This window comes from Buceros rhinoceros, unplaced genomic scaffold, assembly GCF_000710305.1.
Source record: "Buceros rhinoceros silvestris isolate BGI_N320 unplaced genomic scaffold, ASM71030v1 scaffold9706, whole genome shotgun sequence".
Lineage (NCBI taxonomy): Eukaryota > Metazoa > Chordata > Aves > Bucerotiformes > Bucerotidae > Buceros > Buceros rhinoceros.
In genome coordinates this window covers 5,879-23,696 of record NW_010418069.1, presented here as the reverse complement: position 1 = coordinate 23,696, position 17,818 = coordinate 5,879, and the positions used below count along the sequence as shown (strand labels likewise).

The 17,818-nt window shown below is 45.7% G+C and overlaps 1 protein-coding gene across 1 annotated transcript in view; it reads left to right on the top strand.

Annotated features, from left to right (window-relative positions):
• The window catches only part of LOC104495427 (mucin-5B), a 42,009-nt gene extending 26,079 nt beyond the window's left edge, over positions 1–15,930 (top strand). Inside the window, exons 29-48 of the mRNA XM_010138392.1 lie at positions 865–1,020; positions 2,220–2,312; positions 2,978–3,219; positions 3,681–3,858; positions 4,189–4,439; positions 4,872–5,055; positions 5,630–5,822; positions 6,501–6,679; positions 7,210–7,279; positions 7,431–7,552; positions 7,915–7,946; positions 8,389–8,566; positions 9,541–9,645; positions 10,231–10,271; positions 10,819–10,941; positions 11,885–11,980; positions 13,140–13,268; positions 14,157–14,196; positions 14,865–14,988; positions 15,563–15,930. Coding sequence (XP_010136694.1) covers positions 865–1,020; positions 2,220–2,312; positions 2,978–3,219; positions 3,681–3,858; positions 4,189–4,439; positions 4,872–5,055; positions 5,630–5,822; positions 6,501–6,679; positions 7,210–7,279; positions 7,431–7,552; positions 7,915–7,946; positions 8,389–8,566; positions 9,541–9,645; positions 10,231–10,271; positions 10,819–10,941; positions 11,885–11,980; positions 13,140–13,268; positions 14,157–14,196; positions 14,865–14,988; positions 15,563–15,737 — 2,711 coding nt within the window. The 3' untranslated portion in view covers positions 15,738–15,930. The remainder of the gene's footprint in view (positions 1–864; positions 1,021–2,219; positions 2,313–2,977; positions 3,220–3,680; positions 3,859–4,188; positions 4,440–4,871; positions 5,056–5,629; positions 5,823–6,500; positions 6,680–7,209; positions 7,280–7,430; positions 7,553–7,914; positions 7,947–8,388; positions 8,567–9,540; positions 9,646–10,230; positions 10,272–10,818; positions 10,942–11,884; positions 11,981–13,139; positions 13,269–14,156; positions 14,197–14,864; positions 14,989–15,562) is intronic.
• The last annotated feature ends 1,888 nt before the right edge of the window (positions 15,931–17,818 follow it).

Genomic DNA, 17,818 nt, shown 5'->3' with positions numbered 1-17,818 from the left:
TCTAAAGGATAATCATAGGGAGGGAGGAGAGAGGTGTGAAATGTGGGATTCATCTCACCCACGTGAATACCACTTCTCCACGTTAAAACTTCTCTGGTAGTCAGTGAAGACGGACGAGAGCAGTCTGAAGCAGGGCATTCCAATGAATGCTATTGGAACAGGGCAAATCTTGAGCGGTGCTATTTCCTGTCCACTAATGTCACAACAGGGCTAGAAGCTTGCGTGTGAAAGGCACGTTTGTGTGCTGAAGGACACGCTTGCTTAAGGTCTGGTATCAGCTCATTCCCATATCTGGGAGAAACCACATCACAAAATGCAGGGTGACCCAGTAGAAAAAACCTCTTCACTTCTGCTGATTTTTTTTTTATGGTAATATAGTCTCTTGGGTTCCTGAACGCACATTCTCCAAAACCTGGAGAGCTTCTTTATTTAAAAGAAATGTTTATCACTGCACGTTCCTCACCAGTGGGTGGAAATGGCTGTGCGATGCCTTTCAAGCCAGTGTTTTATCACTCAGCAAGGCAATAATCCCGGTCGTGTTCCCTGCCAAGAGAGAATGTACCTGTGCTCCATGATGGGTGAGGACGATGCCAGTTCTGATGCTTTCACCAGCCAGTAATTCCTCTGTGAGAGCTGACTCCATCAAACACTGGTGACAACAAAAATCCAACCCACTTGAAACAAATGAGGTAGACACCCAGCTCAACCTCTCAAGTAGAAACTGAGAAAGTTTTTTAGCCAGGTAATTCGTGTTTGATGATATGAGCTACAGGAGGGTAAATCCAGAGTTTGGTTTTCTTTTCATTTGTATTTATATTACAAGTGTCCCATGGTACTGTTGCATTCGGTCTTTTGGTGCCTCAGATTGCCTTTGCTGCTACAATGGAAAGACCTACACCTTAAATGAAACTGTGTACAGCCGAGTATCTGGGACAGAGTGCGGTACCGCTGTCTGCGGCGCTGGTGGCGTGATCGTTACAACACTCATCCCTTGCAGAGCACCATCCACACCAGCACAAGGTACTACATTTCTAAGAGGTTTGGTGGTGATTTTATGAAACTCTCTGATGGTACGAAGACTCCTCCATCTAGGAAATGATTCCTACTGCATGTCTAGGATAAGCGCATTATTTAAGGGAGTGGATGGTTCAGGAATGAGTGGTCAGAGCTTGTGGGTCTCATGGTGGGGACCTAAAGTGCAGTTTTTATAGATTCTTACAGTCAATGGGATAGAGAGAGAATAGAACAATTCGGCCATTTTTCAGTACAGCTTTTACCTTGGGCATTCCACGGTTGACACTCTGGTGGTGTTAGTCTCAATATTTCACACTTCTAAGCCTTGGTTTTCTCCTTTTCGTCACCTGTATGACACTATGCTTCTTATTGTCCTGCTTTCTACACTGGCATAAGCCAGTCTCAAACGGGTCACTGGATTGAGAAAATAAAGCTGCCTTCCCAAAGAGAAGCTGCAGCGAGAAGGGATGTGAATAAACAGAAAACAGGATGAATAGACAGAAAATAGGAAACAAAAGGAAATAAAGAAAAGGTGGGATTTTGCCACATGATTATAGCGCAGAAAAATTAGTGGCTAAAAAAATGTGTATTATCCTGGTAGCAAATTATACAAAGGGGGCAGGGAAAATTCAAAGTTAGCTTCTCTTCTCAAGAGAGTGGAAGAACTAAAGAATTGATTGTGAGCCCGTGAGTTGGGTATTTACCAAATATGTTAACAAGTGGAGTAAGAAGTATAATGGAGTACTAGCCTGGAGAGGAAGGGCTATTGAAATCAGAGTGTAAGTGGCATAGCAAAGTGTCTAAATGATCTGGCTGCATTTAAACCAACAGATTCTTCACAACAAGGCACTAAAAGGCAAACTGGAGTGCTACTGGAAACCACCTCTCCAGAGTCAGGTGAAGTCCTGCAGGATTAGAAAGTTCAAAGAAGCCTTAAATTGGAATGAAAAAGCAACAGTAGAAGAGTGGTTTATTGTACTCTGTACAGGAAAAAAACCCCTAACTGCAAAGGGGAGTGTGGATGTCTGATTCTAGCAGCACACGGTGTAATAGAGACAGTGTATACAAATACAGAGCGGGTGGCTTTAGCGTGGATGTGTACAGGATGTGGTGGGGCTATAAAAGTGATGAGTGTGAGAGATGCCATAGGGCTTGAAAGTAGAGTAGCAGAGGATTTGAATATTAATTGATCTCATTTCCTGCAGAAGCACAGATGCAACCTGTGACATCTGCACCTCCATCCCCAGTGATAGCCACTCCCTGCTTCTGCAACGACAACGGACGATCGATACAAATGGGTGAGAAACCAAGCAAATTTTTTGTCTGCACCATTGACGTGGGAGGATGTACTGTTAGGTAAAGGCGTTTCAGTAAGTGCTCAGTTCACATTACCACAAGCTGTTACAGCTTTGAACCGTGACTAGCACCTTCTGAACTACAACTCTCCCATGTCCTATAACTTTGTCCTGGTTTGGATATCCCTGGTGTAAGGAAGCTTAACCAGACACTCCAGTGGACTCCAGCACCAACCCTGAACCTCAAACTGCTGAACACAGGTTTGTAATCCTCAGTCGTGTTCCAGAAAGAGAGGAGGGAAGACTCTTCATCTCTTAGTGGCTCCTGAACTACGTACCTCCTGGTCTTTGTGAAGACCAGGTGTGCTCAGTGATGTATTCCGTATCCGCTCCTCTTGTCCCACTAATGTACTTAACAGCAGAATTTCAGATGAGCCACCTATGCCCCCCCCCAGCCTTTTCCATTTGGATGAGTTGAGCTTCGGTTCAGCCACTGAATTCAAGGAGTTGCGGTCAGACAGTCACACCTGGCCATGTCCCTCGGGTACAGGCAGACCCGGTTAGTTAAACACAGGGCTGAGGATGTGGCCGACCTGTGATGCATAGACCTGGAGAGTTACCAGTGTCATGCACAGACCAGCGCTAACTGTTGGATTTTGGCCTTGCAGGAGAAAATGTTTCTCTGCCAGTGAATATATCGGGTCATTGTGCTTACTCCGTTTGCAACGCATCGTGTCAGATTGAATTGATTTGGGCTGAGTGTAAAATGGGTCATACCGAGGCCCTCAAGGTCTGTGATCCAGACTCTGAAGACTGTCCACCAACACCTGCTCCAAACGCAACAAGCCAAGTTCCTGCTACCACAGGGACTCCTGTGAGCGATTGTCTTGGGCTCATTCCTCCCAGAAAGGTGAGAGACTTGAAAAAAAACGGATGTGTTTCTTCAGCTACAGCATTGCCTGCAGCCAAGACCGGGTGTTCTCCTCCGGTGCTGGTAAACTCCACGGCACCTGGCTGAATTAGATGGCTTAGACCATACCAGAAGCCCCCAAGGGAATAAGCTGAAGGTTCTGTTCACCTGAAACATCTAAATGATTGTACGTGGGCAGAGAGCTACCTAAGCTGGACAAAGAGTGGTCAGCACCTTAACACTGAGTCCTGTCCCAAGCGTGGTGTAGATCAGCAGTAGGTATCCAGGCCCTGTTGACTGATGTATGTTCCATATTGCCTGGTTTCCAGAGAAAGAGTAGATGGTACACAACACCATGCCAGACAAGGAACTGAACGGCGCAGAGTGCTGAGTGTGATTTTAAAGCTGTTGTTACATTATTTTGTATGTGCCTCTCCTCTCCTTTTTCAATGCGCCAACAGTTTAATGAAACATGGAACTTCGGGAACTGCCAGATTGCCACTTGCCTGGGAGAAGGAAACAACATTAAACTGTCCAGCGTAACTTGCCCTCCTCAGCGAGTGAAACTCTGCGTCAACGGTTTCCCCTTTACAAAACACTTCGATGAAACCGGTTGCTGTGAAGTCTTTGAGTGTCAGTGTAAGTACCAGAGCAGGAGAATTCCCGATACCTGTGTTATGTTCAGCTGGGCCTGAAGAAAGGTGAGTCTATGTGGTCAACACCTCTATTATGTTCATATTAATTCGGTTGGTTGTAATGAAATAGAAGTCACACCTAGACCGTTGGTTGTTAAGAGCAGGTAAGAGTGACCTTGCTATGGTCACACAACCTTGCTAGGCTGATTTTTCTTTATCAAACTGGTTATTTCAGGTCTCGCTGTAAGTGAATAAATGAATTAAAACCAGCTTGTAAGTACAAAGTACGGGAAGCTCAGAAGCCAAACTTGAATTCTGTCACTCTGTCTTCCAGGCATTTGCAGTGGATGGGGAAATGAGCATTATGTGACTTTTGATGGAACATACTACCATTTTAAAGAAAACTGCACCTATGTTCTGGTGAAGTCAACTCATCCCAGCTCTCACGACTTCTGGATTCATATAGATAACTACTACTGTGGTGCCATTGATGGAGCAATTTGTTCAATGTCCCTTCTCATTTTTCACTCCAACTCGGTTGTTATTCTGACACAAGCAAAGGAACATGGAAAAGAAACCAACTTGGTAAAGTACTGTGTTGAAATGAATTCTCAATATTATTTTGCTGTAGTTATATCGCTCTATTGCCAAACGCCCTGTCACGGCAAAGCGTAAAAAGGCTTGTAAAACACTGCATGGATGGGAAATACAATTACATCGCTTCCTCTCTCTCTCTTTTTTCCTTAGTGCTGGCAAAACACTTGTATATTCTAAAAACTTGGGAAATGATCATTTGATTTAAAGTTGTGTTTTTCTTCTTGACATGAGTATTCAAATATAACTTACAACATATTAAAAAGGAATCACAGAGAACTGCCTAAACGGCTGCCTCTGACAGGCTCCATTTTGTGCTCCTGAGGGCTGAGTTAGTGCTGCTCTCCTTTCCAGTTGCACAGACCGTACACCTTACTCAGCAGAAGGAAGTCCACGGAGACCTCTTGTTTCTCTTCTTTTTAGGTTCTGTTTAATGACAAGAAAGTTGCTCCAGACATTTCCAAGAATGGTATCAGGATAACCAGTTCGGGCATTTACATCATGGTTGAAATACCAGAATTAGAAGTTTATATCTCCTACAGTCGACTTGCATTTTACATAAAACTCCCTTTTGGAAAGTTTTATAACAATACCATGGGACTGTGTGGTGAGTTTCCTCATCAGCTGACAGCAATGAAGGCGATAAATTTTCCTCCTGCTTTCTCTCGTCCCCTTGTAAACAGCTCTAAATGCTGACAACTCCACTGATTTCTATTTCTCACAAATTTTAATACATTTATCTCTATTTGATGGAAAGACACTGTCAGGAGACAGTTTCAAGTCCCTTTCGTTCTGTTCACAGTCTGTTGGTCAATGGAGATAGACTCTTTGTAAGTCCTCCCTCTTGATCAGGTATACTCGGTACGGGAATGTACAGAATCTGGAGAGACCTGGGCTAGAGCCATCTCAGTTGCTTTAGTCACCGGGGAAATGCATCAACCAACACGTCAGCTATGGTTTTGTCCTGGTTTGAGCTAAAACTCGACCCTTAACAGGTTTTCATGAGGCAAACTGTCTTCTAGCTTTCTCTTCCTACAAACAGCGCCTGAGAACTCATCCAGGATCCCACATGTTGTTGCCTTCCCACAAGGAGGAGAACTTCCCTCCAGGTTTTCTCTAAAAGCAGTTTCATCAGCATCAACTGTCTTCAAACGGTCACTTTGCTTTTATATTGCTACCAGGTACCTGCACCAACCAGAAGTCTGATGATGCTATGAAGAGGAATGGTGAGGTTATCGAGGCCTTCAAGGAGATGGCATTAGATTGGAAAGTCCCAGATCCTACCAACAGATACTGTAAACCAGGTGTCTCAAAACCAGCTGAGATTGAATATCATCAGCACTGTGAGCCTTCCAGCGTGTGTAAAATCATCTGGTAAGACAGCTCCCAAAAGTGCCAGAAAAATAAGTTCACAAGATAAATTTTGTGCTTCAGTACACGACTTGGGTGAACTGCTGATAGGACCTGAGAACATGACGTCTAGCATACCTTGAAAAACTGATCAGGGAACTGATGTGTGAATGTTCTTGAGTCTGGCAGGTATTTTTCAGCTGCATCATCAAAATCAATCCTCCCTTAATAGTGTCCACTTCTTGGTGCTCCCTCTGCCTGTCAGTTCTGGAGAGGCCAATCAGGAGCTAGCTATAATTCAGCATCTGAAAGCTCCGGATGAAAACGAACACAGGCAGAATTTAGTAGCGAGTGTGTCTGTCTGTTTTTAAAATAATGTGTTGGTTTACAACAGGATCGCCAAACAGGCTGATGTAAAAATGTCAGCATATAGAATTGTGGCTGTGAGCTGTGCAGGAGACTTTTCTTTGCAGGTGTCAGTCCAGCATAAAACTGCTTCCTTTCGAAGCATTGTAAAGATTGAGGGGTAACACTCATTCCTCATTACACTGTGTGGGTGTATTGCTTATCTGAGCAATTTGTAGTGGCATCTTTACCTTGAGACTTACTCTGGGTGGGGATGGGTTTGGTTCCCAGTTGAATTCTTCCTTGGAAGTAGCCCCAAGAAGTGAAGTGCCACGTCTGTCTCCTTGTTTTGCGAAGGAACCTGAGCGAGTGCCACAGTGTGGTCCCCCCACAGCCCTACTATGAGGCGTGTGTGGCCAGCGGGTGCTCAGAGCGGCACCCCAGCACCGAGTGTCAGAGCATGCAGACGTACGCAGCCTTGTGCGGGCTCCACGGGGTCTGCGTGGACTGGCGGAGGCAGGCGAACGGGCAGTGCGGTAAGCCTGGGAAAGACCTGCTGGCACTGAGGCAGCTCCGGTCTGTTCTCTCCTCACCTACACACCTGTCTGTGTTCCTCCACATCATCAGGCTCCGATCATTCCGGAGCTGCCCTGGACCTGAGAAAAAGCAGGAACAAACCAAAGAGGTTGTTCCAGTCCAGAACTGGGAGACTGGCCCGTAAGTGGGAAACAGGCCCATAGTCTCTCCCAAGCAGCTCCACCGAGGAGCAGTGTGTTACCGCAGAGGTTCATCACTAGATGGCAAAGCACGGCTGCTCTCCGCGTGCTTTGCCCTGCTCAGGGGCACCCAGTGATTCAGGGGTAAACACTTTGAGTACTGTCTCATGTGCCTTGCTGAATCCATCGACTCCCCCTTGCTGAAGCTGCAGGAGCCCCCTCGCTGGGCAGGAGCCTGGGCTGTGCAGACCGTGGGGTGGGCTGCGTTAGTGTGCGCAGGTCATTTGTTGTGCATCGAAGGGTACGTGTGGGTCTGGGCTTTCTAACCTGTGTGTGCTCATGCTCCGCAGAGGCCAGCTGTGCGCAGGACCAGGTGTACAAGCCATGTGGGGAGGCAAAAAGGAACACTTGCTTCAGCAGGTGGGTCATTTCCTAAGGCACTTCTCACATTCATAACCAGAGAATTGCTGAGGAAGGCTAGAAGTTCACATTCCCCTGGGATTTAGGTGTCTGATAGACCCAGGGCACATTTCTGCTTCTCATTGTTCCTCTTTCTATTCTGATTGTGCAGAGAAGTCGCTATGGACACCCTCCCCTCCAACAATAACACACCAGTGTTTGTTGAGGGATGCTACTGTCCTGACGGAAAAACTCTGCTGAATGACCATGATGGCATTTGTGTTTCTGTCTGTGGTAAGAAATAACATAAATGGCGGGATGGGAAGGTGGGGTAAGAGCGTGACTAGAAGTGCACGTTAAAGGAGATGTTCTGGGTACAGGGGAAATGGGAGAGACCCTGATACTGGCCCTTTCTAGTTAGGCTGGAAATGTTTCAGGTTTGCAATTTCTGCCTGCTGTTATGCAGAAAGTGTGACTTTCAAAAGAACAAAGAGAAGGATCTTTAAGATGTTTTGGGTACAACCTGTGACTTTGCAGTCTGGATCTCGCTTTGTGGCTGTTTCTCAGATTTCAAGACCTTCCTTCTATTCCTGTCCTGCTTCTGTTGCTTTCCCCGGTTCCGTTCTCGTTAAAGGAACCTGTAATTTGTTTTACAGGTTGCACTGCACAAGATGGGTCAGTGAAACAGGTAAGAAAAAGGAAAATACTGTCTTTATACTATAGGTGGGTGCTGTGGCCCCCTGTAAAAATGATTGCATGAGTTTCTTTTAATTCTAAGCTTAAATACCAGTGAACAGCAATGACAGTGGGGGAGAAAAGAGCAGATTTTGTTAACTCCAGACCTTTATTAATCACCTTAGGCGCAGAGGCAGAAATAGCAGTTTGTGGGAATCTCTGTCTCCTGGTAGAACTGTCAGGCTTCCCCCTGGAAACACGTAAACCTGCAAAGGAAGGTGGCAGAGAACGGATTTTTTCTTACTGTTCCCTTCTCCTCCGTATGGAATTTGAACTCTAATTTTCCACATAATAAATTAGGGCAACCCAGCCCTACACTGTCTTGCAGCAGGTCATCATTAATACAATACCTCTAGTTTTTGCTCTCTGAACTACTGTCCCTGTTGTTTTCACAGCCTAGAGAGGCTTGGGAGCACGACTGTCTACACTGCGCTTGTGATGAAGCCACCTTGAATGCCTCTTGCTTCCCCCGCCCTTGTGCTAAATCTCCACCTATCGACTGCACCAAAAAGGGCTTTGTACTCAAAATAAAACCCCGTCTGGATGACCCATGCTGCACAGAGGCAGTCTGTGGTGAGTCGATAACTCAGAGGTCATAATGCAGCGTCGTTTGCCTTTAGCAGCAATCCTCGAGTGACGTCTGCTACCCCACAGGTACCAGATTCAAATACACACGCTGGAGTGGTCGTTTCTTCCATCCGTATGCCAGGAGCTCTTGCTATCACAAAGGCTTCCACTGGTCCTCTGCCATGACCCTCCAGATATTAACGTTCAAAAATCCCCCATGGATCATTTGGACCACGAGGTGCTTCACAGGATCCTCTGGGCTCTTGTCCCTTCTGAGATGAAAGGGTGATCCTTGCACAGAGATCCATCCAGTAAGGGAGGTCGTGCTCATCTAGGTCCCCCAAGGCCTTCTGTGGAGGTTCTTAATATATGCTTGCCCTCACCTTCCATTTGCATCCTCTCAGTCCCAAGTGCCCTCCACAGCACAGGACCTCCTTGTCAGCCTGCTCTTCACCTTGGGCATCCCCAGCACCTATAGGAAGATGCAGAACAGGGAATCCTGCAGCGGTTGGGTGATGTTTTGTCCGTTCCTCATCCCTTCATGCTGCAGGCAAAGGTCCATCAGACTCCTTGGGTGCCTTGAGGGAGTGGTGGGCACTGTCAGGGTGCTTTGCCTTTCGTTCCCACCCTTACCTCTTTGGCTCTCATCCACTGCCTCATCATTTTTTTTACTCTCTGACTCATTTACCTTTACCCCAACTTGTTTCTCTGTCACTGCTCTGAGATGAGGGTGTTTAGTTTTTCTGGAGGTGACATCCAATGGGAGAACAGAAGCAAGGACAAGGACCGGAATGTTCAGGAAAGAGCTTTACAGTAGAGCAAGCTTAGAGATACTTCACCTGAGCATATCCCAAGCTCCAAAAATGTGTGGTTCAAGAATCATCTATTTCTACCCAATTTTTTGGATGTTCAAGCTTTGTCTGCAAGTAACACTGCTGGACGTGATGCTTTGGCTTACTTACCTCTGTTATCTATTGCAGAATGTGATATAAAAACATGTTTTATCAAAAAAACAGCATGTGACTTAGGCTTCCAACCAGTGGTTGCTATATCTGAGGACGGCTGTTGTCCTATCTTCTCCTGTAGTAAGTACCATGTTTCCTTAAAGTGTTATATTTATTCCTTGAGCTATTTTGTTTCTTTCTAAATCAAAAAATCATAAGCAGTAGATTCTCCCCTTCCCTCCCAGCCTTTACAATTGGCGCTGGGTTTGGAGGTGGAGTGACCGGTGCAGGTTCTCTGTAGCTGGTATTCAATGAGAGTAAGTTATTGATCAGATGCTGAATGTCAGGTACGTTGAACCCATCCACAAGCTTTGCTGCCAAATTTTATTTCCGGATTCACACTGGCTCAGTTACCAGCAAGGTAGTTAGCATCAAAGAAAAGTGTGGGTAAAACGGGGTAATCAGATTTTTCCGTATGGAAAATACCAGGATATAGAATTACACCCCACTTCATGCATAACATGAGCACCTGTGGGCTCCCACATAGCTCCACATTAGCACCACGGACTGGTTAGTTTTCCCCCCCTTTTGTGGAGGCTACTAAGGCTAGTGAATAAACTCAGTCCTACTCTTAGTATCCTCTAAATCACTCACAATTCAGAGTTGAGCACAATAACTATTTACATCATTCCTAGCACATTCTTTTCATTTTATGTTTTCTTACAGTACCAAAAGGTGTATGTGTTTCCGAAGGAGTTGAATTTAAGGTAGGTCTTTTTCTAGACCCTTCTTTCCACAGGTTAATGCTACCTAAGTGAGAATTTTCTGAGGTCGTTATTGTCAACACTCACAAAAACCAGGATTGGAACGCCCCATAATTTTTCCCTGCCAGTACTCTTATATACAATTGGGACTGTTACTGAATAGGTAACGCCAGAGATCAGTAACTTGCTTATTAAATAAGATCTTACCGATGTTCTAGAGTCAAGAAATCACAATTGTGATTGAATACAAATTTTAAATCTCATTGGATGTTTCAAGGTTAAATTACAAGGTTGAACTGAGTGAAAATCAATGCATGGGATTTATGAGATAACGTAATAACTTATTTAACATGATTGATCCACTTGGGAGCGTCAGCCTTGTGTTCCTTTTGTGATACTGAGGTTTTAGAAATCTGGAGGTATTGATTTCAGGAAGTTCTTCCAAATATAAATCCAAGCATAAACATTCATTTCTGATAGCCCAGGGGATGCTTGTTTATTCTAGAAGCTGCTGAGTTCTTGCCATGGCCTGTCTCCTCTGTATTTCCAGCCTGGGGCACTGGTGCCTAAGAGCTCCTGTGAGGACTGTGTGTGCACAGATGAGCAGGACGCTGTGACGCAGACCAACCGCATCCGGTGTGAGCCGGTGAAATGCCAAACCACCTGCCCGCAGGTCAGCACTGCGCGCTCAGCCTCCCCAGCCACCAGCAGTGGCTGCTGGGGGCATGTGCTGTGAAACTGGGATAGCGTGACTGCTGCCGCCACACGGAAAGAAGCAGGATACAATCTTCTATTAGTTTTTTTGTGAAGTCCTTTTCAGGGTGCTGGTTATTTTCACTCTAGCAAATGTAAGAGGTCACCCTTGGAAAGATGCCAAGGGTGAGGGAGAACAATCGCAAACTTGTTGAAGTCCAACCATAGAAATGCTTGCGCTCTTCTGTTGGTGTTGCCCATTGACAGCTAAAAAATTAAGATTATAAGGAGTCTCCACACTAATTTGTACATTTCCAGACTCTTCTCAGTACTCGTGATCTGAGAATCTGAACAAAAACTGTTCAGTCTGTTACTGAATGTAAGCAGAGTGGTTTATTTTCCTGCCCAGGTAAGGCCAGACCCACCATCAATCCTAAAAATGGATAAAAATATTATAATTAATCCTGAAGCCAGCCACACCCACCAGGAGATCAACGGATACCTAAAACACAAAGGGGGAATAACAGCTGCACGATCTTCACATGACTGACAGCAGCAGTTCTTCGGTGTCATAATATTAGACCAGGCACTGGTGGTGGACTGAGCAAGTCTCCATGAGCCGAATTAATTTATTTGGCCTGGCTTGTGCATTGGCCTGGCTTGTGTGTTGGCCTCAAGAAGAATAGGCAGTGACAGGATCTTCATGGTAACTAAAGTGCCCAGAGTCACTATTCAATAAGGGAAAGAAATTGTCAGCTTTGCTCATTAGCCTTGAAGTGATTCCAACATGTTTCTTAAAAAAGCAGAGATGAAACCAGCAGGTTGGTCACGTCCTCTGCCATCTCCAGTGTGGCTTTGATCCAAAGGCTCTTCATGAACAAGACATTGGGTAACATGGCTAAACGGAAAATTTATTGCCACAGGGTTTCCGCTTTGTGGAAGAGGAGGGTCAGTGCTGCAGCCAGTGCCAGCAAGTGGCGTGTGTGGCAAACTTTCCATCTGGCAACGTGACCATTGAGGTAAGCACTCCCTTCCTCTGCACACAGCGCTCAATTGTTAAAAGACCTCAGCATTTTTTGAACCACCGTCGTACGTCTTGAGGCTGGGAAAACCGCTAGGAGATTTAGAGATGTCTGTTTCCAAAGTAAGGGTAGATGGTTATGCAGCTGCTCTCTGCTGTGTGTGTCTCACAGGCACCGCTGTGATGATGATGTGTCTGTGGCAGGAATGGAAATCATGTCACTCCCCCTTCTCCTGACATGCGACAGAGAGAAAGGTCTTGGAGGGGATGGTGACGCTGCGTACTGCTTTTGCAGACACATGTGAGCTGGCTTCCCATCACACTTCCCCGATCCGGAAACTGTCTTTATCTTCCCCTGGAGATACGGGGCTAAACAGTGTGCACGGTCTGATGGGGATGTACTATCCCTAGCTCTGAATTCACTGCGGCAGGAATCAAGTGGCATAGCTGCTGCAGAGTGGTGTGACTTGGTGACGCACCCAGCTAATACGTCATGTCTTGTGAGCGCAGTGTGGTGTGGACACGGGCTGAGCCCCAGGCCAGCTCGCTGGGTTTAGCACAGCCCACGACTCCTGTGAGTGGTTAATGGAACGTCTCAACCCATGACTGCTGTCTTACATGCTGTTGCTTTTCTAGCAGCTCTTGTGTTCCACATCATTCCTATTTCAGCCTTTCATTCCTTGATAGTCAATCTTGCTTCTCTTGTGACAGTATGTAATTTTTATGTCTCCATGAAGAGGCTTTTTATTTATCCATTAACCTCTGTTACAAAGACTTACCTCCTCTTTCACATCTTCTGCTTTTCTTCCATCTATTAAAAAAGAAAACTGTTGAGACCCTTCAAAAGCAATATTTTTCTTTTGTATATATTTTATTCCACATTTATCAACTCGCTCACCTGCTGGCATTTCAGTCCATACCTGTATGCTCGTTCTGCCACCAGCTTTTGCTACTTTCCATCTAGGTGGCCACAGAAGGGATTTTTCAGGCTGGTGATGGGTGAGCTTGGTGCATAATTTGCAAATGTGTGTTTTAGACATCTCAGCACTTCCAGAGCGATGCAAACAAACCAGTTCATTGGCTGTATTGCTATTGCATTATTCTATTTTTATTGCTGTATTACATTGGGTTGGGGTTTTTTTCCTGTTTTTATTCAGGTTGGAAAGAGTTATAAAGCTCCATATGATAACTGCACTCAGTACACATGCACTGAATCAGCGGGCCAGTATTCCTTGACGAGTACAGTAAAGGTCTGCCTACCATTTGAGGAATCAAACTGTGTCCCAGTAAGTATTTCAGAGCCAGAAAACAAAACCAACTTCTGGAATGAGGTCTGCTGCTCTGGGAGTTTTCTTTACTGTTTTACATGAGCCACTCCAGTATTTCTTGATCTTTCTAAACTGATCATCCTTGCTTGAAGGAATCGTGCTTTTCAGCCCTGAATGGAGCATCCCATGGAAGTAGAACAAAACTATTTGCAAACAAGTCACGCATTTTACTTGTCATGGGATAAGCACTGCAGCTTGAAAGAGAAGAGTACTGGGGCAATAGCACAGCTGGAGCTTTCATCCCTTGAGAAACACCAGGGTTACGGAATGCAACTGAGCAAATGGTCACTCACCATGGAACCCCTGGGGGAACTGATGACCAGAGTGTCTTCTGATCTGTGGTGCATCACTGAGCAAAGAAGTGGCACATGGTTGAGCCAGGAGGATCATTCACGCCCTGGCTTTTAGCAATTAGTGGTTTCCTGTATCTTTCAGAAGCTCTGTGGGGCTTTGCAGCAGATCTGACAACCAAAGCAGGGACAAAGGCAGCCTTGCCATGAGTCAGCTTTGGGGCAGGTTCTACACAGGACACGCTGTTCCATTCCAGGAGCAGCTGGGGCTGAGTGTGTTGTGCTGGCTTCGACAGGACCTACATAAGGTCAGGCATGTGTCACAGGACATCTTACCTGGCTTGCGAGAGGATATACAGACTTAATAAAACTCACTCCCTTCCTTGCTGGATTTGTTTTTATAAGCCGTTGTCTATAAAACTGGTACATGAATAGGTCTGGTGAGGAATCTGTCTTGGTTAGAGATGAGGGAATACACCTGAACTCTCACGTAGTTACTAGCTGCTTAGCACTATGTGCGTCTGAACCGTCTTGGTTATGTTTGCTTTCAACACAGGGGACAACTGACGTGACTTCAGATGGCTGTTGTAAGACATGTGAGTACTGACGTTCCCATCACTGATTCCTTATTCCACTACTGTGGAATCTGTGGTTCTCCCCTGCTTGAAGTCCTGTTTCTGCATGCACTGAGAGCCCCCAGTTGCCACAGGGCTGCTCTCACAGCAGCAGAGCTGTTTTGTACCTCACAGCTGAGGCTAAAAATCTGCCTCCTTCTCCCAACGGGGACATTAAAATTCTTCAACCTCCATCTCTGTGTTCTTAAACATCTGAAATACTCTTAATTTGAACTATATTCCTGATAAGAAAATTTGTGGAAAATATGGTCTATATCTTCCATCTGGAAATGGCATGAAAAAAGGGTCTTTCTTCCATAGCATCCACCTGAAATCATACGTTGTTATAGAATCAAAAGTGTCATTTACAGTAATTAAAAAAAAAAACCCCAAAAATCCCTTTTACGTCTTGGTTCAACAGTATCTTTACATGAACTGATACACAAGTCTGCATTTAAGCCCGTCCACTATTAGAAAAGTGCCTTGACCAGCAGGAAATTGCTTTGCTAAAATAGTGCCTCTTTGCACCTCTCATTTGGTTTTTCGGACTGTGCAAAGTGTCAGTAGGGTGATCTGCCCTTGGTTTCCTAGCAGATGCCTTTCAAACTCCCCAGGCTGCAGAGCTCTGACAGAAGTGTTCTCCTACACAGGTATCGACCTGCCACATAAGTGCAAACGCAGTGTGAGAGAGCAGTATATCGTCCACGACCACTGCAAATCCGCCGCTCCGGTCCCAGTGCCCTTTTGCGAAGGGACGTGCAGCACCTATTCGGTGTAAGTAGGAAACCCTTCTCTGTCCTCCCCCACATCTGGCCTTCCTGGGTTCTTCTCGCCAACAGGCTGCAACAGTTTCTCCCCTTCCTGCTTTAAAAGACCTGGTTTGCAAGGACCTGGTCATTCGCCGTGTGACTAAATGTCTTCGGGGAGACAGGAGTGCCTTATCTGAGTTAGGAAAACACATCCCTTTGAAACGACGTCAGCTAAACGTACTAACTCCCTGTTCTCAAACAGGTCCTCGTGTGGTTTTTGAACAGCTCTCGTGCCAAGTGGAGCTTTTTCCTCACCCTTTAGTCTCTGCGTGAATCGTTCCTTCCTCTCTTGCCAGAATGGGCCTAATCCAAAACGCACTGAAGTTACTGGGATTTTCCCCACTGGTGTCGGATGCTCTGGCCCAGCACAGCTAGCAGCGTCCTGAGGAAAGGCTGTTATGAAAAATAACAGAAAAAGCAGAAAAATAGACAGGAAAATTTGCTTCTCTGCTCTTTAGAAGTACCTCCATTTGCAGCAGCAAATGCGGGTCCGTTTGGGAAGGCAGCAGACTGATGCACAAATCTCCTCCTTTCTGTAGGTATTCCTTTGAGGACAGTGAAATGGAGCACAAATGCATCTGCTGCCATGAGAAAAGCAGTCACAGAGCGAAGGTGGAACTCGTTTGCTCTGAGCATAAGACAGTTCAGTTCACATACGTGCATGTAGATGAATGTGGATGTGTGGAAACAAAATGCCCAAAGAGGAGAACATGAGCATAAACTAAAGGAAACTTTTCAGCTCCCGTTTAATGTTTCCCTGGCAAGTGAGTAGTTTAGAGAATAGCTGCGAGTAACCTTCACGTGACCATATTTCTCTTGTGCTTTTTCCTGCTGGTATTGTATGCAGTTACAGAAATTATCTGAAGATTTTACTCTGACTGTTTGTAGAATAAACTGCATTTCAAAGAGGACTTGTTCTCCTGTCTCAGTGATGCTGCTGACGGGGCAAGGTGGTTAATGTCTTTAATGCCATAGTGGTGTATGAACCAAGGTTATTACAAGACACGCTAGAGACAGCTGATGCCTTTCAAAAGTCCTGCCTGAAGAAAGTGCACATTGTAAAACTGTAACCACATGCATCACTTCATTTCCCGTAGAAGGGAAGCAGCGATCACTTCCACAGCCACGGGACATCAGTCAGAGAGGCAGGGCTCAGCTCAGGGGCACGCTCTTGGTGTTCTCCCCGGCGATTCTGCTTTGGCTGTGACTCTGGGTCACTCGCTGGAGGAAAGCAAGGTGCTGTCTGCCTTCTGCTCAGCAAGCACTACATCAGGAGTGTAAAACCACGTTTCAAGTGTACACTACCAAATATTTGCACCCCTATTGTCAATTCTTATCACTGGTGTTTTTTATTATTTGCCGACATCAAACTCTGAGCCATGTGTCAGCTGAGAGACTGATGTTCCGTCTCGCTACTGGTTACAGGACTGATTTGTGTTATAAGTGACTGACTCCCTGCTACCACGTCCAGTGGTGCTGTGACAGTATCTTACATGGACAGGGATCAAAACGGTCCAACACCACCTTCCGAGTGCACAAGGAAGGCAGATGCTTGTGCTGCTTCAGCAATTTGGTCTCTTGTGGTCTGAAAGAGAACTGAGGCTGTGACTTTCTCAGCATCCAGAGTCCTACAGCCTGCGGGGGGATGGGGCTTTTGGGAATTGTTTTGAAGGGAATGATCTTGAACCAACAGAGTCAATAAGAAGTACATTGACCTTTAGTTTTCCCTTGTAAAGTGCTGCAGCTATTGAGCCCCAAGTAATCTTTAATTCTTCTTCTCATCGTTTTGGCTGATGGCAGGTTACTTTGATGTATACAGAGTCATTATGGTGTTACTGATCTTAAAGTTGTGGGAATCCTTGACTTTGAGTAAGCGTTGGTGTTGAATGGCACACACTTCTCTCTGCTCTCACTGGAGTGTCCCCTGCTTATTAGGTGATCGCTGTGATGCAGTAGGGCAGTGCGTGCTACACCTCTGTAGGATTCAGCTCAGACTGTTGAAGTAACCCATTCTCCAGCCCCCCTCTGAAGTGAGTTGTCTCAGCCCAAGCCTAGTGTAAGAGCCCAGTTTCTCAGCACCGGGTATTTTGAGAGCCAGGGTAGCCAGCTGAGACAGCTGAGGTCAGAGGAGGTGAATTCCATCCCATTTTTTTAGCTCCTTATAAACACTAAAAAAGATGCTGGGTGTAGATAATGCTCCCAGAGGAAATAGCTGCACTGGGGGTATCTTCTGGAAACGTGGACAGCTAAACCCAGCCAGGTGTTTGTGCTGAAGTAGTGAATTGTAGAATCACAGAATATCTCACGGTTGAAGAGACACAAAAGGATCATTAAATTGAACCTAACTCTCCCACTCCCACCTCGGCACTGTCAGTGGACATGTTTGCTTAAAAATAAATGACAGGAACCTCCAAACAAACTGGTTACCTGTCGGTGCCATGCGACTCTCTTGGACAGCGTGGGTTGCAGTTGCTTGACAGTGAGGCTCGTGTATGAATTGCACATTAGCCCAGGGAACATTCTTACTGTTAGGAAGAAAGTGTGTCCCTGTTCTTACACTGCGAGCAACAGCAGTGGCAAAGGACATGCCTTTTCTTTCCTCCTTGCCTTTCCCCGAGGGGAAAGAAATCATTCTTGAGTGCTTCTGTCATCAGAAGGGTGAACAGACTCTGCAAGTAGTTGCATACCTGCTCATGCAAACCCTGGAAATCAATGATTCTCAGCAGAATGGCTCAACAAGAACACAATCAGAAACCCTTCCCAGCCCTGCGTTATCTTCAGGTGGGATAAGGGTA